This window comes from Myotis lucifugus, unplaced genomic scaffold (assembly GCF_000147115.1).
Source record: "Myotis lucifugus unplaced genomic scaffold, Myoluc2.0 scaffold_246, whole genome shotgun sequence".
In the NCBI taxonomy this organism is placed as follows: domain Eukaryota; kingdom Metazoa; phylum Chordata; class Mammalia; order Chiroptera; family Vespertilionidae; genus Myotis; species Myotis lucifugus.
The window spans coordinates 1193828-1216373 of NW_005871294.1; the positions used below are offsets into that span (position 1 = coordinate 1193828).

Sequence of the window (22546 nt, forward strand, 5' to 3'; positions counted from 1 at the left end):
AGAGAGAGGATGGGTGGTTCTGCCACCCTGGTTTCCTCCTACGGCATCTATATCTACATCAAAAGTTTGATGGTAGCCCTAAAGGTATAGTGACAGATGACAGCTCAGCTGCAGAAATATAAATATGAATATAACTATACCTATGAATAGGAAAGGAATAGAGGTGCCTTTCTGTCATGAGTCCTGGCTGAGAGTGTGGGCAGGAGGTAATAAGGGTGGAAGTGGAGGGTTGGGGTGCTGGAGGCTGGTGGCAGGGCCGACCCCACGCGGGGTGTTGGTCCCCTGAGGCCACATCTGTCAGCTTGGGACTTGCCATCCTGCTGGCTCAGCAGGTCCCTCGGATTAGCAGGTGACTCATCCCTCACCCTCATAAGGCCTGTTTCAGGAAGGGGCAGAGGGTGTGTGGAATGGAGCACCTGTGTGTTCCTCTCTATGGGATCTCTGCTGTGTTACACGCCCGAGTCTGAGATGTGTGCCCATGTTGGAACTGTGCAGATGGGCCAGGAAGACCCTGTGCACGTAGGCCGTGTGGGCTGTGCAAAGATGTGGGCCGTAGGTGTGGAAGGCGTGTACGGTATGAGGTGGACGGGGTCTGGGGAACACGCAGCTCTTCCCTGAGCAAGGCGCTCGTGTGCAGGTGTTTCCCTGAGAGAGGGAAGCAGCTCTGGAGTCTGCTGAGCCCAGAGGAGGCGGCCTGGGTGGGAGGCAGGTGAGGAGGGCTCCTGATGACAGCTCATCCTCTTCAAGGAGGGCTTGGCTGGACCAGCTGGCAGAGCCGGGCACTCTAAGCCCATGTGATGGCAGTGGTTTCTCCAAGCTTCTCCCTTAAGCCCTGGGCTGTAGGCCAGGGTGGCTCCCTCATCCTAACCCTGAAAGGGCATGCACACTCCCCAGGCCACACAGGTAGGTCAGGAGCAGTGAGTGAGTGTGGCAGGTGGGCATCGAGCCCGAGCTTTCTCTTACCCTCTCTCAGGCCGGAAGGACATAAGGTCCAGGAGGTGTCTCGTCTCCTGGGATATGAGGACAGCACATCAGCCCCTGGTTGCCATGCCCCTGCTTTGTGTGCACTCTGCGCTGGCATGAGGAGCGCATGCACGCCCATGTCTGTGTGTGCTGGCCCCTGCCACGGCGCCTGGGGCCGCCTTCCCATCATGTTCCATGATCTGAGAGATGCTTGAAGTGGAGCAGAGAGCTTGCGCTGGGAGCCAGGAAGCCTGGATTCTACTCCAAGATTTCACTTAGTGACTTTGGAGATGTTCCTTGGTCCTGGGGCTTCAGATGGGGAATGGCGGCGTTCCCTGAGTTGTTCAGTTGAAGGACTAGGGGTTGAAAGCAGGTAACAATCTCCAGAGAACTTGCACTCTGACCTACAAGGGGTGTTCAAATCTCCTAGAAAAGTGAGGCATTTAGAGTTCTGGGGCTGAGCTTCAAAACAAATTAACGTTACAGGCCAAGACCTGCCCGAGGTGAGGCTGGGAAAGTCTGCCCACCCATCCCTGCCCCCTCCCAACACTGATGGCCTGCAAGTGGGGGGGGGGAATAGCAGTGTCCCCCAGACTGAGGTTGGGAACCAGCTCATAGCTCTCCCAGTCTCTCTCTCACCCCCCCACCCCCCGCAGCCCTTATGCCCACCCCCTGCCAGTCCCACCCACCCCCAGCTTGCTCTCTCTCAGGCTCACACTTCTCCAAGTTCCGAGTTTTCAACCCCAGGCTGTATAGGCTTAGTCAGAGTAAACAGACAGCACCAAAGTCAACAAAACAAGAAAGGAAGCAGCACAAGTGACGTGGAAAAGAAAACTTGGAAACCACAATGAAGGTGTGTGGACTGGGCTGGTGTCTCCCCTCAGAGCAGGACCCAGGGGCTAAGGCTAATCCTGCCAGTCCCTTGAGTGGAGTCGGAGGAAGGGACTCGTGGCCAAAGGAGTCAGGTTAGACCGCCAACAGGGGGCGCTAGTGCCCAGTCCAACGAGTGCTGTTAAAAAGGATGTGATTGCGAGGGTATTTCAACTCCCCCATCCCACCCGACTGAAGACCTAGGCTGGGTTGCCTCAGCTGCTTCGGGAAGCAAGTGAGAAGCTAACTGGGGCCAGGGCTGTGTAGGAGCAGTCAGGGCAGGAGCAAACAGGCTGGAACAAGAGCAGGAGGGAGGAGCCCCCGCTCTCTGCCCCACCCGGCTGTTCGCTCCAGGGCTCAGGGTCTTGGAGCCGTGAGTGCAGAAACCCCACTCCATCCCACCCACATGCATAGTCGCCCGCCCTGACAACCTACCTGTCTCCCGCTCAGGGCAGGGGCCGCGCATGCAGTTATTGTGCCTGTGCTATTTGTTCACGAGGCGCCATACAGGCCAGGCCATCCCCAGGAGGCTGCCTGCCCAAGGCCCTGTCACACCCATCGAGTCCCCCAGCCACCGGGTGAGCTTGTTGACTGAGCGGGTGATGGCAGGTGGCTATGCTCACCCCCAGACCCGAGGAGGCGACCAGGGTATCAAGACCCGAGAGCTGAGTGACCCGTCTGCAACGGGAAGAGCTGGGAGACCAGACACACCCAGCTGGAGCGGCTTGAGATCTGGGTGGAAGTCCGCGGGCTTTGGTCGTGCTGTCTGTGGAAAGAGAGAGGGATATTCCACACCCCCCCTTCCAGCCCTTCTACCTGGCCCTGGTGTCAGGCAAGAGTCAGTCAGGGCAAGAGTGGTTGGGTGTAGGGTTCCCTTCCTCAGGCATCGTCTCTACCACACAGAGTTTACTCTCCACCGGGCACTTGCCACACCCCTTACCACTCAGTCCGTTCTCCCAACAGCCCTGAGAGGTCAGGATTAGTATCTCCATCTTACAGATGAAGACACCCAGTTAAATATCTTGCTCAAAGTTACCCAAGCCAATTAAGAGGCTGAACTGGATTCAAGTTCAGATTGCCTGGCTCTAAAGTCTGAACTGTGAACCACACAGCTCGCCACCTGGATGGGGGAGCGCCCCTGCCCCAGCCAAACTTCAAACCAGCCCCGGACTCAGGCTCCTGGCCAGGAGGTCCCTGGGCTTCCCATTGCTCCTTCCGCCAGCACTTCACTCTTTCCATCTTCTCGTGAGGCATCCCTGACCCTGACTCCCCTCTTCACTCTGACTAATCCGGTACCAGAGACTCCATTACTATTAGCCCTTTCTTCTCTGTGGGTTAAGAGATTGCTGTTCAGAGCTTCTCCTTTGAAATTCTTTAGTGCGGAAGAATTTTGAAATTGATTACGGCAAAAATCAAAGGATGAAACTGGAAGGTGAAGAGCTGATGGGGAACCTTGACAATGGGAGGATCAGGCTGCCGCCCTGTGAGCCCACGGATTGGCCAGCATCACTAAACACGGGGCAGCTAGACACTATGTGCCTCTGAATGGGATGCAAGAGGAAGCACACAGCACTATTCACAAAGGATTCCTCCCATCCCCCACCAAGAGAACCTAACTAAAATCACACTATTAGCGCTAACTTCCTGTACATTCTGAGAAATAGAGGAGCTGGAGGAAAAGTTAAATGACACCACAAGGAAGCAAACAGGCCAGTCTAGAAAATGGACTTCCTCTAGAACCACATTTATTCAACAAGCCAGTGACATGAATAAGAGGGAGAAAGCGTTTGAGAGCATTTAACCCAAGTAATGTGTGATTTTGTTGGGATCCTGGCTCAAGCAAACTAACAAATTAATTAAAAAATATATTTTGAAACAATTGTGGGTACTTGATATTTCCATGGAATTGTTCATTTTTGTTAGGTGTGAATGGCATTGTGATTATGCAAGAAAATGTTCATTTTAGAGATGGATATTGAAGAATGTAGAAGTGAAATGACAGAATGGCTGGAATTTGTTTTTAAGCACTTCATAAAAAAAGAAAAAAGGTTGATGAAACCAGAGTGGAACAGGTTTGGGAGACGTTTAGATGAGGTTGGGTTGGAGCAGGTGAAGGCAGATATGCCCATTAGGCATATGAGAAAGAGAACGAGAGAGGCTGCTGGGTCTGGAGCAGTGGGGTGAGACCTGGACCGGCAGTAAGACTGGGGAGATGGCAGCATTTGTGCGGTCGGAAAGGACATCGGGGATGTGCAGGGCCGACTTCTCCAGGCACAGTGCCCACGAAGATTTCTATTTAAAAGCCCCACAAAAATGTTTTGTTTTAAAATAAGAAAAAAATGAACTTGTAGGTTGAAAAAATGTTTTAATACACAATATTAATTTATTCATCTTTATATCAACACAGTTGTGCAATATAATTTTTTTGAATTTTTAAAAATTTTAGAGAAAGAGGAAAGTAAAGAGAGGGAGAGAAACATTGATGTGTTGTCCTACTCATTGGTTGATTTTTGTATGTGCCCTGACTGGAGATCAAACCCACAACCTTGGTGTATCAGGATGCTGCTCTAACCAACTGAGCTACCTGGTCAGGGCATAAAATATTAGGTTTACTTAGTCTTTTAAAGGAGGAGGCCGCCCACAAAGCGAAAGTGGCATGGGCTATGAAAGTCAGAAGTGGCCCTAGGGTAGGGAGAAAGCTGCCCAGACATGGAGCCTGAGGGAGGCAGGAAGCCTCTAAGCCTGTACTGTGGGGAGCAACTAGGGGTGGAGGTGGGGGGGCAGGAGATGTGTGTCGTGGTCCACCCTCTAGGCTCCATCCTTGTCTCTCCTATACAAAGACGTATTAGGGCATCTCAAGCTGGGCTAGGAGCTAGGACATCTGGTTTGACTCTCCCTGGATCTTGGGCTGTGCCCAGAGCAGAAGAGACTGTGTCTGTCTGCCTACCCAGTCTGATGCAGCCTGCATCCCAAGGACCGGTGGGAGTGTGGGAGGACTCCCATTGATACTGGGAGAGGCCCAGGGACCAGGAGGCTATACCCAGGAGGCTATGCGCAGGTCCCCGTGTTTCACTAAGCCTCCCTAGCTGAGGCTCAGTGCCTGTAGGTGCTCGTGCCCCAGTCCCTGCCCACACAGACCTCTCGGCACAGGCCCTTAGTGTCATCACTGTGTTCTTGAAAAGCTGTAAATAAAACCCCACAGGATGGCCTGCTCCTCTGCTGAAGGGGGACACCCTGTGATCATTTCCTCTAGGGCTCTACGCCGTTCATCCTCAGTGGGACATCTGTGTTTGGAGAGGCCTTGGGATTAGGGCAAAAATAAGGGAGTGAAGAGGTATCTCAGGGAGCCTCTGGCCTTGTCTATTTTGAGGGAAGAAGGGAGGCTTCTCCACTTGGGGAGCCCCCAGTGTGAGTGGGGAGGCTGGGCAATAGCATCACCCTGGGGCTTCCCGGCCACTGGGCCTGCCTACTTTCTCAGGCTGAGCAGGAGAGTAGAGAGAGAGTAGCTTGCCCTGGGGTTGCTGAGATGGGCTTTCTGCCCACCCCAGACCCCCCTGTTCTAGGCCCGAAGCACCTGACCAGATCAGATAGGGCACGTTCCTGCAGTGAGCTGCCCACTGACTGGGACTGTGCTGACGCAGGCAGGAAAATATTAACCCAGTGGAATGGGCTCATACTCTTGTGTGCACCACTGCGTGTGTGTGTGTGTGTGTGTGTGTGTGTATTTGTGTGTGTGTGAGAGAGAGAGTGAGAACACAGAAAGTACTTTTCACATGCACGACCAGATAGAGATATGCACATGCACACACACATCCGCCCATTCACACACATGCTCACACACAGACATATACAAAGATACACATGCTTTTTATACATGCCTATTCCTTCACTATCATCTCCCAACTTTGTCAATGAGACTCCCTCCTCCAGGAAGCCTTCCCTGATAGCTCCAGCTCATACTAGAAAGTGACAGGCCTGGACTCTATGCCTGGTTCCTGATGCCACATTAGGCAGTCTGACATTAGCTTTAGAGTGGAGCAGGCCTGGGTTTGAATTCTGGTTCTTTGACTCACAGGACGTGTGCCCTTTGGCAAGTGGCTGTGCCTCCCGACCTCGTCTGCTCTAGTCTTTGTCCACATTGTCCTGGAGGTCCAGGCATGACTGAGAAGGAAGGATAAGAGCCGGGGCTGGGGGTATGGTTATTGCAATGTCAGGGTTAAAGACCATCCTGGGTCCTGCCTGTGCTGTCCTCCCTCAACCCTGCCCCGGACTAGCCCCGCAGCCCCCAGTTCTCCTACTAGGGCAGGGGCAGAATCTGATCTAGACGTTCTGGCTCTGGGTGATCTTGGGCAAGTTGTTACCTTGCTCTGAATCTCAATTTTCTACCTAAAAAATGAGTTTGAAAGGGAACACTTACCTAGGTGAGGCTTAAGGATGTTTTCTTTTTTGAGAAAAATGAGAATCTCACAACTTCACCCAGGTGATGTGGCTCGGTGGTTGAGTGTCGATTCCCAGTCAGGGCACATGCCGGGTTGCTGGCTTGATCCCCAGTAGGCAGCTGACCAATGATTCTCTCTCATCATTGATGTTTCTATCTTTCTCTCCCTCTCCCTTCTTCTCTGAAATCAATAAAAATATATATTAGAGAGAGATAAAGATAGATAGATAGAGAGAGAATCTCACAACTTCAAGTGATTTCACCTGGAAGGACCTGTACTGTGCTCCCACCCCCAGGCCTGCTCCTGCAGTCAGAGCAGCTCCTTTCCTACTGATTGATGCGATGGACTCCTCAGGTATACAAAGGATCCCAAGGCTCTAAAGCAGCGGTTCTCAACCTGTGGGTCGCGACTCCTTTGGCAGTCGAACGACCCTTTCACAGGGGTCGCCTAAGACCATCCTGCATATCAGATATTTACATCACGGTTCATAACAGTAGCAACATTACAGTTATGAAGCAGCAACAAAAATAATTTTATGGTTGGGTCACAACATGAGGAACTGTATTTAAAGGGCCAGAAGGTTGAGAACCACTGCTAAGTCTAAGACAATTTGATTGCAAGTAGTTTACATGATAAGTAAGTTAATCAAGTGGCATGTTGGTTGAAACAAATAATCAGCTAAAATGATTAGCTTTTTACACATCAACACTTTTGGGGGCATTTTGGAGAAGATCAGAGAATTTTTGGCATCTTTGGGTGTTTTCCTTCACTCTCATTTAAAAAAATTTCTATTTGCATGTTCACTCCTTATTGGGTTTCAACCACTTGTGTCTGTCCCATGCTGTTCATGAGAGAGAAGAGTTGGACACATTTAAAATTCTGTGCTGTACAGCCACTTGCATGATGTGGATGTGGGCCTATTGGCATGAAAAGCTATTCTGAATAAATGTTTTGAGTGAAAAAAGTACTGTACAAGAACTTTATATAGGTTTTATTCTTTTATTATTTTAGATAATAAACAATAAAAGAATCTGAGATTTTCAAATTTGTTTTCTATTTTTAAAAAATTTCCACTCCAATGATAGACAATTATATCTGCTCCACTTGCTTGGCTATGTGTTCATAAATATTTAAATTTTCAGTTAGGTTGAACATGAATGTCACCACTCACCAGTTCACATTGTAAGATTTTTGGTGCATGGGGTTATTTCCAACCTTTTGCTAGTAAAAATAGTGTATTGCAGACAAAATTAGAACAAGAAAACTAAACAATTTCTGAAAGAGGGACTAAATGCCTAAAGAAATATCTAAGTTTGCAAAGTTTGCAAAAATTGCCCCCTAGCGTACTCATTTTACCAATTCATTTTCAACCAAATTAGTTTTTGACTTGATGGGCTGTTGTTACCTTCATAAACCTTTTCCTGGGGCCTGTCTGGATGCCAGAAGTGACTGGGTGGTAGACCACATATCTGCCGACCCCATCTCGCAGATGAGGAAGCAGAGGCCTAGGGCAGGGACTGCGCCAAGGTTGTGCAGAGAATTTGATACCCAGTGAGGACTTACACCTGGGGGCACGGGGGTGGGCGCGGGTGTGTGTGTGTCAGTCTTCACTGCAGTTCAGAGCCAGTTAAAATTTGAATTTCAGAGAAACAATGGATCGTGTTTTAGTATAGGTATGTTACAGGTATTGCAAATATTGTTCCTTTGAAATTCAAATTTAGCTGAACATCTTATATTTTATCTAGTGGCCCTACTGAGAGTTTACCCTGTGCAGATAGGACCCCGGGTGTCCCCTCTCTGCTCTTCATCATCCCCACTGGCCCTGGAGATCCTCCCGGGCTCTGTATAGACCCACCTCTGACCCAAACACCCAACCTTGCAGCCCCTTTAGCTGCCTCTCTTCTCTCCACAGTTGATCTTTCTGTCTCCTTAGCCACCACATCTTCACTGTTGTGGCCACTCTCCATCCCACCAGCTCATGGGCTGGTCTCTTCTCACACCCAACTCTGGGGCCACAGCCCCTTCGAACTCCTGGCAGCCTGTTGGCAGCCCAGTGTATGGGCGTCTCTCTCCTCCTCACCTGCTCCTTCTCAGTCACCCACGTATCCCCAGAAGCCTGCCCCTGTCTCTTGCCCCGTTACTTCCCGCTTCCTGGCAATCCCATTGACTCTCATGGTGAAGGCCCAGGCGCTGATATCTCCTGTTCTCTTTCTCCAGCTGGAACCCTCTCCCAAGCTCAGGCCTACTGGGTGCTCCAGGGCCTCAAGGACCCTAGGTTGGCTACTTTGCTCTTCTCTTTGCTTAGAACCCCTCGATGGCTCCTCAGGCCCTTGGGATAAAGTCTGATCCTGTGTCCTGGCAGACAAAGTCCTTCATGGTCTGCCCCTGCTCACTTCTCCGGCCCTCCCTCTGAAAGCCACTCACAGTTCCCAGGTTTTCTCACAATCCCATTGGGCTTCAAATCATCGTCCTCCTCCCACCCTCCCCCGCTCACCTTGGTGGACTCAGCGCCCATGTCATCTCTTCTGGAAAAATCTTACCTCCCTCCAAGCTGGCTGAGCTGCTGCCCGTATTCCCTCCATCTTATCACAGTGTATCCTAAATCACCTGCCATTTATCTTATCTCTCCCAAGAGACAAACGGGACTATGTCTTCTCCATCTCTAGTCCCCAGCACCCGGCCCAGTAAGTGAGCTTAACCACTGACTTCAACATGGATTTCACCTTCCTCCTTCATCAGCCTGATACCAGCCTAATCCAACTTTGCCCAAGCTCTGACCTCATCCTAGACCTCAGCTCCACTGACCCTTACCTCACCCTCATCCCAAAAGCACACACAAGAAAGGATTAAAGGCAGGTGTCCCCCATGTCCAGGGTACATCCTCCTGTCCCAGGAAGGACAGCATCCTGAGCCCACTTGAGTCTGCAGAGGTGAGGGGCGGAGCCTCAGAGTGTGTGTGTGTATGTGTGTGTGTGTGGGGGGGGGGGGGGTCGGGGGGAGGCAATGAAAAAGTTCATTCCTAAGGATGACTTCTGATTCAGACGGCAGCTGACCCCTGCCTCTCCCTGAAGCATGACCTGCAGGACAAGTTGGGATGGAGACCTGGGCAGCCCAGGTTCCAGACCTGGCCTGGTCTACTGGCCCCCTCTAGAGGACAGTTCTATTCCAGCTCTTACACTGCCTCCCCACAGGGAGTTCCCTGGACTTACTGTCTCCCACCTACCAGTCCACTTCACGGGTCTCCTTACAATTTGCAGACCAGCAACCACGCCCTTTTGTCTCAGCACTGGGTCACCTGTTTAAATCCCGAATTGCCTCATCCTTGGAGGCCCAGCTATGCCCCAGCTCCACAAGTCCTCTCAGAAGGCAGTGGGTCCCCGGCTGGCGTCTGACCCCACCTTAGTCACTGAGCTCCTGCAGCCCTGGGTCGGAGCCCCATACTTTGGTCAGCTTTGGTTCCTCCACAGGGGCCTCACTTGCTATCCCCAAGGGAAGTGTTTTCGAGCACAGGGCCTAGGTGTCCCACCCCTGCTTAGATGGGGGCTCCCAGAGGCTGAGACCCAGGCTTCTTCTCTCCCACTCCAGATTAGGGACCCCCAGAGGACCGGGCTTGGCTTTCTTCCTCCCCTCTCAGACTGGGGTTTTCCTGCAAATATGGCTCATGTGTCCTCCTGCCCTTCAGACTGGGTAAGTCCAGGGCCTGAGTCTCCCCTTCCTCCTTCAGACTAGGGGCTCCCTGAGGACTGACCCAGGGTCTCCCCCGAACCTCTCCACCTGGTTGTTGATCTCCAGAACATTCCAATCCACATTCTGCACTGCTCTCCCCACAGCCAGACATGCAGGAGCCTCTGGAGCCTCCCCTGGGCCTGGGGCCTGGGAGGGCTTCCCCTGGGTCTGGGCTGGACACTTGGCTTGGAGGACAGGTCCTTCCTCTGGGACCGTGAGGCCCAGCGCCCACCCTGAGCTCCATCTCTGACCTCACAAGGGCTGTCTCAGAACGTGGTTTCCATGGCACTGCTGGCAGGAGAAGTGATGCTATTCTGGGCAGTTCATCTGGACTTGGCTCAAGTGGTACGGGCCAAACCCCTGCTCCACTGACCTCTCCTCTGGAGGAGAAGAGCAGAGCAGAGCAGCACTTGGAGCCACCCCAGGAGGGCTGAGGGGCGGGCCCTAGACCGGGGACACAAGGACAACAGAGCCCCAGCTGCGGGAGCAGCCAGAGCTTGGGACAGTCATGGAGAAACAAGACTGAGACCTGCTGTAACTGAGAAGGCCCCAAAGTGGACGCTGAGAAAGAAGGCATTTCAGCAGAGTGAGTCTGACTCTAGGGCAGGGCTGGGACAAGTGGGCCTCCTCTGGGACCCAGGCCTGTGAATGTCATTCCCTGGGAACCATATGGGGAAGAGGTGACCATGTGACCATCAGGGGAAGAAACCCCAGTTGGGAGGTGAAAGCCTGGTTGTCTGTTCTGGTTTAGTCCTGAGTTGCTGCATGACACTCTCTCTGGGCTTGTTTCCTTACCTGTAAATTGAATGCTGGGAGGATCAGTGGTGGAGCAGATTGGGAGGATGTGTGGCGCTGGGCTGTCAGCAGGGTGAGGGGGTGGGGCCAGGAGAGAGTGGAGACCAGCGACATTGGATTGAAGCAGGAGGGATGAGGATCAGAGAGATGGGTTATTGCTGGCGTTGCTGGAGTGGTCTCTCCCCCTTGAGAGGCGGGGGCTGGGGCTAAAGGGGTTCTGCAATCAGGCTAGGGTGGTGACTGCTGCAGCGAGAGGGAATTGGGCTAGAGAACAAGGGGGATGGGGAAACTCAAGAGTTATATTCGTGCTGCCATTTCCAAGGAAAATGGGAATATAAGGAATTTCCAGGAATGGTGAGAAGGATAAACCTTGCTCTGAGGGGGGTATGGACTAAATGAATTTTTAGAAGCTCATCCTGTGTGCATATGTGTGTGTAAGGAAGAGGCCCTGGAAAGCCACAGTTGAAGTCAGCAGCCAGAGGGCTTGAGGTTAGACTCAAGGCAATAATAGCCGCACGTGTGAGGGTGGAGCCACTGAGGGGAGTCTGTGGTCATCCCCACTGTCCAAAGTGTGTGTCAGACCTGGGAAGGTCAGAGGAGCTCTGAAGGGCCTGGTCCAGAGGTTAGGGTCCTGAGGACAGCATGGGTAGAGGGGGTAGGACTCTAGGACCTCTTCCCATTGGCTGAAGCACATCCAACCGCATGCCTACTCCCTGCCAGGTTGGCTGGGTTGAGGGGTTGGAACCAGTAGTAACTGGTCCTGTGGCTTCTCCTGGAGGCTGAGGTCTGATGACAATGTGGGGCCAAGTTCTGCACCCCCAAGCCCTAGTGACCTCTCTCTGCTTCCACAGTATCTAAATATCTCTGCCAGAATGACTCAAGCAGACAAGAAGAAGCGGTAAGCACTCACGCATTCCCCTATACCAGCCCCCCATCTCCCACCCCCAGTGCACCCAGTGCCCTCTCTGTCCCACTCTAAGCCTCTCCCTCATGCCAGCTGATGCCCTCAGTAGCTCATGGAGCCCAGAGAAAGGGCCTCTCCCACCTGTGCCTATAGCGAAGCACAGGCTGGGCCCTGGAGTGAAGGGAAGCTCAGAAGGACCTGGGTAAGGGTCAAGGGGTTGGTCAGTGGTGGTGCTCAACTGAACTAAACTCACTACCTCTCACCCTCTCAGGCTCAGGTTCCTTTGGGGTGAAATAGAGGCCAAAGTCCTTGCAATGGCCAAGGGCCTACCTCCCTAGTCTGTTTCCTCTCTGACCTCCCCTACCCCAGCCCAACTCTGCCCACTCCAGCCACACTGGAGCTTCCTTACCTCAGTCTTTCAGACTGTTCCTTTGCCTGAATTACTCTTCCCATAGTTACCTGTGTCTTTGCTCAAATGCCACATCTTATTTATTTATTTATTTATTTAGAGAGAGGAGATTGATTTGTTGTGCCACTTATTTATTCATTCATTGGTTGATTCTTGTTTGTGCCCTGACTGGGGATCAAACCTGCAATCTTGGTGTATCAGGATGATGCTCTAACTCAGAGGTAGGGAACCTCCAGCCCTTGAGCCATATAAGGCCTGCGAAATCATTTGGTCTGGCCCTGCCAAGGCATTAGGGGTGAGTTAAATGACCAAATACAGCAGGCTAATTTTTTTTTTTTAGGCTAATTTTTAAGTTGATAATTTTGCATGGCTCATGGATGATGTTATAAATATTCAAATGGCCCTTGGCAGAAAAAAGGTTCCCTGCTCCTGCATCTAACTGAACTACCTGGCCAGGGCTCAAATGCCACATTCTCAATGCGGTTCACTCTGACTGCTCTATTTAAAATCACACCCCACCCCCCTTTTCCTCGCTCTATCTTTCCCCGTAGGACATACTTCCTGCTCTATCCACCTCTCCTCTGCCTCTGTGGCACCTTCCCAGGACTGTTCTTGGGCCCCTGACTGCCTCAGGCTGCTCATAGGCTCTTCTTCGGGGCTAAGGAGGCCAGTCATGGGGGCAAGGTGACCATACATGGTGATGCGTGGGAGCTGGAGTTGGATGGGAGCCAATGGATCACCCAGGCAACTCTATACCCCTCCAATGCGCAGCCCTGGGTTTGTTTTCCTGGGATAAGGACAGAGCAAGGACTGAGGTGGGTGAGCAATGAACATGGGGGCCCCACCAGAAAATTAAAAGGTGGTGTGTCCATGCCTGGTTCACATTTCTCACTCCCTCTGCTTACTCTTTGCTGCTGTGCAGCTGGGGAAATTTAGGAAGCCTGGGGCGGTGGGGGGTGATGTTGCTATCCCAAGCAGAGCAAGGTAGTAAGTGCCGAGTGTCGGCTTCAGGCAATCAACGGGGAGGGTCACCAGTCTTAACACGCACCAAAGGCCACACTTAGAGTTATCTCCACCCCTCTTTCTCCTCTTTAGCCTCTGCACCCCATCTCCTCCAAACTCAAGCTCTATCCCACCCCACCCCCAACAGACGATAGAGCCTATAACTCACTTTTTCCTCTATCCATCCAATCATGAGTTTATTAAATAAATATTTATCAAGCATCTACCATGGGCCAGGCACTGCAGAAAGTTCTGGGGATCGAATGGAAAGACAGATGAATTCCCCAGTTTTTATTCATCTCACTATAGATATTGGAACACCTATGTGTCTGGCACTGTGCTAGGCACTGAGAATACACCAAGGAGTAAGATCCTCCTTTCCTCTCGCCCTTTCTCTCATTTGTTCACTCACTCACTCACTCACTCAACATCTGTTGTGTTGACCTGGTTTTGAGTGGGTGCACTTTGCAAACCCCCTCATCTTTGGCAGAACCTGGTGCACATTTCAGGCCCGAGTGCTGTTTATAGAGCCTGGGAGCAGACTTTGTCTCACCCTGTGCTGTGTGCAGAATGCCTTTCGGTTGTCAGTCCTGCCTGATGTCTTGCCTGTGTCCTCAGGTATCTGGTTCCTACAGGCAGGCAGGCAGATAGACAGACAACTGAGTTCCACCTTCCTCCCTGCTCTCTCCCACTTGCTTCTCGCCCGGGGCTCCTTGGCACCACAGATTGCATCAATCAGATCCCCAACTGCCCCTCTGCCAAGTGGCCTTGTTGGTGTGGTCTTCCCACTGGTACAGTCCCTACCAGAAAGAATAAGAGGCGTGACCCGATTATCTACCCCCAGCTCCGCTCCATGTCCCTGTGACACTCAGGTGTCTTTGATCCCAGCTGTCTCAGCAGCCCAGAGCAACAGGAGGTGTGTGTGTGTGTGGACAGTCCATTGGGTTACCCATTAACTCAGCCATGAGTTAATGGGCTGATGGGTAGGTAGCAGGTGTACTTGACTCTCACTTCTGCTTATGAGTTTGGGCTGCTGCTTCAGGTCCACCCGCAAGGTCAAGATGATCCCGTCGCCCGTGGTAATAAGGGTGCAAGCAATACTGCAGAAGGAGATGGTGCGAGAGTTCCTGGCCGAGCTCATGAGCACATTTGTCATGATGGTGAGTATCATGATGGGGTTCTGAGGAAGGGGCACGAACCCAAGACTTCACGAGGCTGGGGCTCAGTGAGGGCAATCCATGACCCCTCCCATTGCTGGCCTCCTGGGTCACATTGCCCATTCCCGTTTCTGATCTGGGAGCCTGAGGGGGAAGCATAGGAAAGTAAGGAGAGAGCTCTGCCTTTATCACCATCTTTTTGGGAGAGAAAGGGCTCATTCTCTGTGGAGGCAGAACAAAATTATGGGCTGGGGAGTGTCAGGGGGCATGACTGGAGGTGGGGAGAAGGGACACCAAGAGGAAAGAGATTGGAGAGAATGCTGAGTGTCAGGTTTTTTCTTTTTTGTTAATACTCACCCGAGGATATTTTTCCCCATTGATTTTTAGAGAGAGTAGGAGGGAGGGAGGAGGGGGGAGAGAGAGAGAGAGAAACATCGATGTGAGTTATGTGTCCTTAACCAGGAATTGAACCTGCGACCCTTTAGCGTGCAGGCCAATGCTCTAACCACTGAGCGCACAGGCCAAGGCAAGTGTCAGGTTTTGAGAATTAATACTGAGGGCAAAGGGGAGACACTGAAGGTCTTCAAGCAGGGGAATGATGTGGTCAGATTTGGATTTTTAGAAGGAAATTCTGGGGGTAGTGTGGAGTCTCAACAGAATGGGCAAGGCAGAGTGAAGTGAGGGGAACCAGTTAAGAGACTGTTGCAAAGACCTAGGATAAAGAATGGCGAATGGTCCAGGGATAGAGAAGAAAGCACATGTTTGAGGCAGTTGTAGAAGGTGGAATTGAGGAGGTTTCTTAAGCCATAGATGTGGGGTAAGTGCCAAGGTGGCCATTCTGAGCCCTGGGCCCAGCACAGCGCGAGAGGTAAAGTCAGTTTGGACAAGATCAGGTGAGGTGCCTGGGAAGAAATCTAGGAGGTGGTTGGTTATAGAGGCCTGGAGCTCATGACAGAAGCTTGGGCTGGACGTATGGAGTTAGAGTTCATCAGAGTATGGGTGGTGGTTAAAAAACTGTTCAGTGAGAGTGTATATGAAGAGGCAGTACGCTGAGGAGAGAGAATGAAGAATGGCAAAGGGGCCTGGGAAGTATCGGCCAGAGAGCTGGAAGGAGAAAGTGGGCGGTGACTGGTGACAGGAGTGTGGGGGGCCCACAGGAGGGAGTGGTCAGCAGAGAAGGTGAGAACTGACCAGGGTCCATGCGGTTTGACAACATGGAAGTCACTGGGGACCTGGCAAGGGCTCTTTTAGTGGGTGATAGGACAGAAACGAGACCTCAACCAGGAGGTGCCATTTCTTGGAAACTCCCTCCTCCCCTGCTTCAGCTCTGCCACCTTCCCCAGCCAGCCTCTGCCCCTGAGGTGTAGCCATGCTTGTCTGCACCTTAGGGAGGACCCAGGGCCATGAAAAGAAGGGGCAGAATCTGGGAAGAAAAGTAAAGGCAGCCAGGAGCACGCCAGAGGAAGTGGGAAGAGAGGCAGGGTGTGTGAGACAGTGTAAGTGTGCCTGAGTGTGTGTGCGTGCACATGAATATGAGTATAATTGCGTGTGTGTGTGTGCACGTGAATATGAGTGTAACTGTGTGTGTGTACGTGAATATGAGTGTAACTGTGTGTGTGTACGTGAATATGAGTGTAACTGCTTGTGTGTGTGTGTGTGCACGCGCCCCAGGATAGGAGATGATGGGACTTACAGAGTCCAAGGGACTCTGGATGCCTGGGTTCTTATCCTGCCTGGAGCAGATCTCTCTGTGCCTCCGAGTGTGCCTTCTCAGTCATAAAATGTGCTGAATGGTGCCTTCGTGGGCTTTGGAGATGGGTTTGAATTCTGGCTCTACTACCTTCTCCCTGTGTGATCTTTCATAAGTATCTTAACTGTTAACACTCCAGCTTCCTCGTTAGTAAACATGAAACTAACATTGAGCTGGCAGACTTGTGTGAGGAAGACCAAGGGCCCAACACCCAGTTCACATGTAGGACCCCTGTGTTGGTGTCTGGTCATTATGACAAGTGCTCTAAGCTGCTTTCTCCTCCCTGCCTCCCACTCTCTCCCTCCCCCATTACTCACCTTCCTGCTTGGCTCCTGAGCTACGAGGACAGCACTGGATTCTGTCCTGCCTTAAACCAGGGCAAAGTAATTCATTTATGACAAAACATTCCAGTCCCATGAGGACTATTAAACCTTGGAACCCTGGAGGCAGGAGGGTGCTTCCTTAGAAATCTCTTAGGGAAAAAGGCACCACCCATTGATGCCTGCCCATGTCTGTGTTTATCTTCCTTTTATGGAGATTATTATTGAACACCTATTGCATGCCAGGCACTGATTCTAAACTAAGCCCCTTGCATGCAATACCTTCCCAATCCTCAAACAGAGTTCCCCCCTCTGAGAAATTATCCCCATTTCTCAGAGGGGGAAACTGAGACTCTATGAGACTGGTACTTGCCCCAAATCACATTTTAAGATAAAATTAAATCCAGTCTAGTCTAACATCATGGTCTTGACCCTTAACCTCTATGCTCTGTGTCTTTGTTTAGTGATGGCAGGATTTCTAACACCCTGGTTTGTTAACTAGCCCCCAGCTGAGATAAGGCCCTCACTTTTGGGCTCCAGATAGTCCAAGACCTCACTCTGAGCCTTGTTTTCCCCATCTGTAGAGTGGGAGCAGAAACATTTGCCATTCAGAACTGCTGTGAGAATTAAAAGAAGTAACACATGCAAAAGAACTTTGGGAGGTTTAAGCATTGTGTTATTGTTATTTGTTGGGCCTGTGCCAAATTGATAGGAAGTTCAGTGAATCATCAGGGTAAAGGTTTTACAAGAGAAGCAAGTGTGACCTTGGGCTCCATTTACTGTGGCCAGGATGAGGGAAACGGGCTGTTCTACTCAGTTCCTCTCTGCCATCTATAAGAGTGTTGTCCTCGAGGCTGGCCTTCTGACTGTTGGAAGGACTTGGCCATATTCACTGACCAGGAAGGGAGGAGCTGCGCCATCAGGGATCTGAAAAACCAGCTGTAGACGTGAACTGGACCATAGGGCAGGGGTGCAAACTTACTCATTCCAGGGGCCAGAGAGAGCAACTCAGAGTGGAGGGGGCCTGACTGCAGAGTGCCGACCTGTGCAAGGATGCAGCTGACTGTTGCCACGCAGGGTGGAATGTGGGTTTGCATTACCTGGGCTTCTGATTCCTCAAGAGAAGCTGAAACTTCTGATTGTCAAAACTAAGTTATCGAAACCAAGCACATGTGTTGGATGGATTAGGCCCATGGCTGCCACTTAGCAACCATGACACAGGAGACCAGGTGGGGTTTATTCGCTCATTCATTATTTTTAGCAAATGGCTCTGAGCTCTTTCTTGGAAATAAGGACCCTTGGTCTTCAGACCTTCCATGCTGGCTCCACTCCCTGCACTTTCTGACACCTCCCAAACCTGTCAGTCTGTCCTGACCTCACTCCCCACTCCCACAGCCCATCTGTTCCTGTCATTTCCTGCCTCATCCTACCCTTGGCCCTAAGCTGGCCCACTTCTGGGCCCCTCTGCACCTGTCCTAGGGCTCTTGAGGAACCCAGTGGGCCCTGCTCACTGCCTCTGCCCTACTCTATCCAGGCTATTTCACTTTTCCTCAGACTTCCCCAAAGCTGCTCTGTACCCTGCCTGTTTTTTATTTTATTATTTTTTCTTTTTAAAGGTATACTTTTATTGATTTCAGAGAGAAAGGAAGAGGGAGAGAAAGATAGAAACATCAATGATGACAGAGAATCATCGATTGGCTGCCTCCGGCATGGCCCACAGTGGGGATCAAGTCCACAACCCAGGCGGGGAACTGAACCATGACTCACTGGTTCATAGGTCCACACTCAACCACTGAGCCACGCTGGTTGGACTGCCTGTTTTTTAAATCAGCAAATGGCTTGGCCTCCAGCTTGAAAGAGAAAACCATCAGGTGGGCTTCTGTGCCTGGCTCCTTACCCACCTGTCCCTCTCACCACCAGAACACACCTACCTGTGTATCCACATTTCTCCCCCTCCACTCAGGCAGGGCCCCTCCTTCAATCCTGTCAGTCCCACCCCTCAGTCTATTGAGATACTTTACCCCGCCCTTTTTCTCTCTCCTTCATCTCCAGCCTCGCCCTCTCTCGATCTTAACATACCAAAGTCTCTCTACTTAAAACAGCACAACACAGGACAAGACATCCCTCCCTTCATCCCATGAGCCCCTTCATTTATCACATTCTCGCTCCCTTCCTTCTCAGGCAGGTTCACAAAGGGAGGTCTACACTGGAGCCCTTCAACTCTTCCTCGCTACCTACTCACCTCTCAGCCTCTAAGACCTGGCTTCTGTCCCCATGGCCTGATGATACAGTGCTCATCACATTATTAATGACCTCTTATTGTCACATCCAAAGGGAGGCCTTCTCGGCCTTCATGCACTTGACCCAAAGGTTGCACCGGACCATGTGGACCACACCCTTCTTGGGAACTCTGCTTCTCCCTGATGTCCAGGACACACTCTCTCTCCCGTTCTTCTTTCATTTCAACACCTGCTCCAGCGAGCGTTTCTAATGCCCTCCAGGCTCAGCCCTCAGATGCCTTCTCACTCTGCGTCCTCTCTCCTGCTTTCGTCCTCCCTGATGGCTTCAGAAGTAGTCCTCATGTCCACAGTTCTCCGGGTTATCTTTTTCAAAAACTCTAGAACTATCAAAGGGAAATAGAATATGAGCCATATATGTAATTTTAAATGTTTAAAAAAGGTAAAAAGTGACAAGTGAAACAAATTTTAATAATTAGATTTAATCCATAGAGCCAAAATATTACCAGTTCAACATGCAATCAATATACAACTATTTTTTTAAACATTTTTAAAAAAATATATTTTATTGATTTTTTACAGATCGGAAGGGAGAGAGATAGAGAGTTAGAAACATCGATCAGCTGCCTCCTGCACATCTCCTACTGGGGATATGCCCGCAACCAAGGTACATGCCCTTGACCGGAATCGAACCTGGGACCCTTCAGTCTGCAGGCCGACGCTCTATCCACTGAGCCAAACCGGTTTCGGCGATATACAACTATTAATAAGATTCTACATTCTCCTTTTCCTATTAAGTCTTTGATGAGTTTGTACTTTACACTTAAAGCAGCTCTCAGTTGGGACTAGCCACATTCCAAGCACATAATAGCCACCTGTGGCTGGTGGCCATCACATTGGATGATACAAATCCAGACTCTGATTTCCAGCAATCTGGACATCTAGAGGTTCCTCAGAGTCAACATGTCCAAAACACATGGACTTTTCAAAGGAGGTGCTGAGTGTGGCCTAAAGTAGACTATCCTTTTGTCAGGATCTAGGATCAGGTATTCCAAACAGAGGGAATAGCATATGGAAAAACACAGAGGCGTGCAGGGAGCAGTGTGGTTGTTTGGTTTGAGGCTGTCTGGCATAGGTGACTGCCTGGGATTCAAATTCTGGCTTACTACATGCAGACTGCGTACTTTGGCCAAGTCACTCAACTTCTCTAAGCCTTGGATTGTCCATCTGTCAAATGGGGAGATTAATAGTACCTAATGTTGCCGAAACCGGTTTGGCTCAGTGGATAGAGCGTCGGCCTGCGGACTGAAGGGTCCCGGGTTCGATTCCGGTCAAGGGCATGTACCTGGGTTGCGGGCACATCCCCAGTGGAAGATGTGCAGGAGGCAGCTGGTCGATGTTTTTCTCTCATCGATGTTTCTAGCTCTCTATCTCTCTCTCCCTTCCTCTCTGTAAAAAATCAATAAAATATATTTAAAAAAAAAAATAGTACCTAATGCATATGTTGGTGTAAGGGTTAAAGGAAGTGAGAGATGTAACGTTTACCAGTGCCTGGCACATAGCAAATTTTCAATAAGTGGTTATTATTACTTAGCGGTAATACTATTGCTGAATATAGAGAACACTGGAGCAGATATGAAACTGAGAGGCAGAAATTATAAAGAGTCTTGAATGGAGGCCTACTGAGCTTGGACTTTATCCTAGAAATGAAGGGGTGCCAGTGAATGTTTAAATGAGGGGCAGACACGATCAGACCTGTGTTAGAAAGGTCACTCTGGGTGCAAGGAGGAGGCTGAAAAAGATCTGGGAAGAATGTAAACAGAAGTGATTGGGTGTGGGGAAGGAGGGAGGGAAAGCTCTCATTTGTGACAACCAAGTTTCTGGTTTGGCCAACTGAAATGGGGAACATAGGATGAGGATCACATTTTCTGAGATGGTGAGCTTTCAACAGGGAGTCCAAGATGCCTGTGGAACACCCAGACTTCCAGCGGGTATCGGGAAACAGGGATCGGGCTCCCAGGTGCAGGTCTTGGGAATTTTAGTGCGGTAGGCATAGCTGGAGCCCATAGACCTGGTAAGAAGACTCAAGAAAAGTGACTGGGGCGAGACATGAAAGGGGCCAGGGATGAAGCCCTGGGATCATCTACGCTCATGAAGCAGATGAAGGAAAAGGATGTGGGAAGGAACTGTAGAGAGGGAGGGAGGGAGGAGGCACACCATGAGGGAGACATGTCATGGAGGCTGAGAGGAGGGACTTTCCAGGAGCAGAGTGGTTAAGAGAGTCAAAGTCAGCAGAGTCAAGTAAGACAATGTCTGAAGGGACCTTTGGGAAACCAGAGGGCCGGAGCCCTCTGAGAGCTGTAGTCTTGGTGAGATGTGGAAGCAGAAGCCAGATTGAGGAGGGAGAGCAAGGGAATAAAGGAGCCAGCCAGTGGGTTCTTTCCTGGAGCCTGACAGGAGGGGGAGAGGTGTCCACAGGTGGACAGGAAGGCTGGGCTGAGGTGGGAAGGATTACTTTTAGGAAGGAAGAGACATGAGTCTGTGGGAGCCAGTGAAGGGGAGGGTGGACGATACAGGCAAGAGGGAGGCCTCTGCAGAGGAAGGGAGAGGCTGGGTGCAGGCTTGAGAGCTGAAGAGATAGGCAGATATAGACTCAGATGGGTGGCCGTAGGAGGTGAGGGCCTAGCTTCAGGCCTCTATTCTCCCTGCAAAGGGGGTCCATGGGGGTGTCACAAAAGGAGATCCAGCAGGTAGGGATGGGTAGAGCTGGAAGTTCAGGATTACACATGAGGGCATGGAAATGTTGCTAAGGGTGCGAGTCAGAACCCCACTGGCTCCTAGGGCTGATGTGGGTGGGGGCCATGGCAGAGCCCAGGCATGAAGTTTGGAGATCCCTTGAGGAATCTTCCTTCAGGCTAGGCTTGAAGTGTGAGATGCTCTGAGGTTCAATCCACAGCAGCCAGGTCCGCCTCGAGGCCCTGCTATCCCCTGAACTTCAGGTGGGCTTGGGGTCTAGGGGTCTGGCTGTGTCCATAAGAGCCTCTGTCTCCACTATCCCACTTGGGCTCCTTTTACACTCCCACCCAGCTCTCACTGGTCAGGTCTTAGAGGGAGAGGTCATGAGGAGGGAAGTCTCCGGAGGAAGAGGGCAGGCAGAGGGTCTCCCAGGGCGATTTGGGGAGGCCCAGGGCACAAGGGTGAGGAGCCCGAACTGAGCTCTGAGCCCTCCTCTGAGGTTGGGGCTTCTGGGAAGGCAGTCCTCTCAGAGGCCCTCCCTCGCAGGTGTTTGGCCTTGGCTCCGTGGCCCATATGGTTCTAGGAGAAAATTTTGGGAGCTTCCTCGGTGTCAACTTGGGTTTTGGCTTCGGAGTCGCCATTGGAGTGCACGTGGCAGGGAAAGTCTCTGGTGAGTGAGCCTGGGCCCTGCCCGACTGTCAAGGCCAGGGATCCCCTGCAGGTTCTTCGGGCCCACCTCCAGCCACCCCCTTCTCCCAGCCATCCCCTTCTCCCAGCCATCCCCTTCTCCCAGCCATCCCCTTCTCCCAGCCATCCCCTTCTCCCAGCCATCCCCTTCTCCCAGCCTTCCCCTTCTCCCAGCCATCCCCTTCTCCCAGCCATCCCCTTCTCCCAGCCATCCCCTTCTCCCAGCCATCCCCTTCTCCCAGCCTTCCCCTTCTCCCAGCCATCCCCTTCTCCCAGCCTTCCCCTTCTCCCAGCCATCCCCTTCTCCCAGCCATCCCCTTCTCCCAGCCATCCCCTTCTCCCAGCCTTCCCCTTCTCCCAGCCATCCCCTTCTCCCAGCCAACGACTTCTTCTAGGCATTCAATTCTCCTAGCAGGGGTTTGTCCAGAGATTGGTTCGGCAGCAATGAGCGGCTCTAACAACTAATGTACAGGAGTAGAATTCGTTCCAGCATCCCAGGATTCCTCATAAGCATACTCGAAACCTCACTTAACCAGAGACAAACTCCTTCC

At 51.4% G+C, this 22546-nt stretch overlaps 2 protein-coding genes across 3 annotated transcripts in view; one reads left to right on the plus strand and one right to left on the minus strand.

Annotated features, from left to right (window-relative positions):
* Window positions 1-1752: 1752 nt before the first annotated feature.
* Window positions 1753-22390, plus strand: LOC102434223 (aquaporin-7). Its single transcript, XM_014464374.2, has 5 exons — window positions 1753-1816; window positions 11645-11691; window positions 14151-14268; window positions 21855-21978; window positions 22374-22390. Exons 1-5 carry the CDS (start codon window positions 1811-1813, stop codon window positions 22388-22390), a joined length of 312 nt encoding a protein of 103 aa, XP_014319860.2. The 5' UTR covers window positions 1753-1810.
* NFX1 (nuclear transcription factor, X-box binding 1) overlaps window positions 6405-22546 on the minus strand; it is an 83459-nt gene continuing 67317 nt past the window's right edge. Inside the window, exons 25-26 of one of the 2 annotated variants that reach the window (XR_002831659.1) lie at window positions 18578-18958; window positions 6405-6452 (exon numbers count right to left, since the gene is read on the minus strand). The gene's annotated coding sequence lies outside the window, so the exon portion shown is untranslated. Of the gene's footprint in view, window positions 6453-17507; window positions 18959-22546 lie in introns of those variants that run through there. The other variant, XM_023762402.1, reaches the window with a different exon arrangement.

Bases quoted from the DNA above. Each gene is read 5' to 3' on its own strand.
- LOC102434223 (XM_014464374.2), top strand. The intron at 11,692-14,150 runs GTAAGCACTCAC...CTGCTGCTTCAG, and splicing joins CAAGCAGACAAGAAGAAGCG to GTCCACCCGCAAGGTCAAGA. The intron at 14,269-21,854 runs GTGAGTATCATG...CCTCCCTCGCAG, and splicing joins TGAGCACATTTGTCATGATG to GTGTTTGGCCTTGGCTCCGT.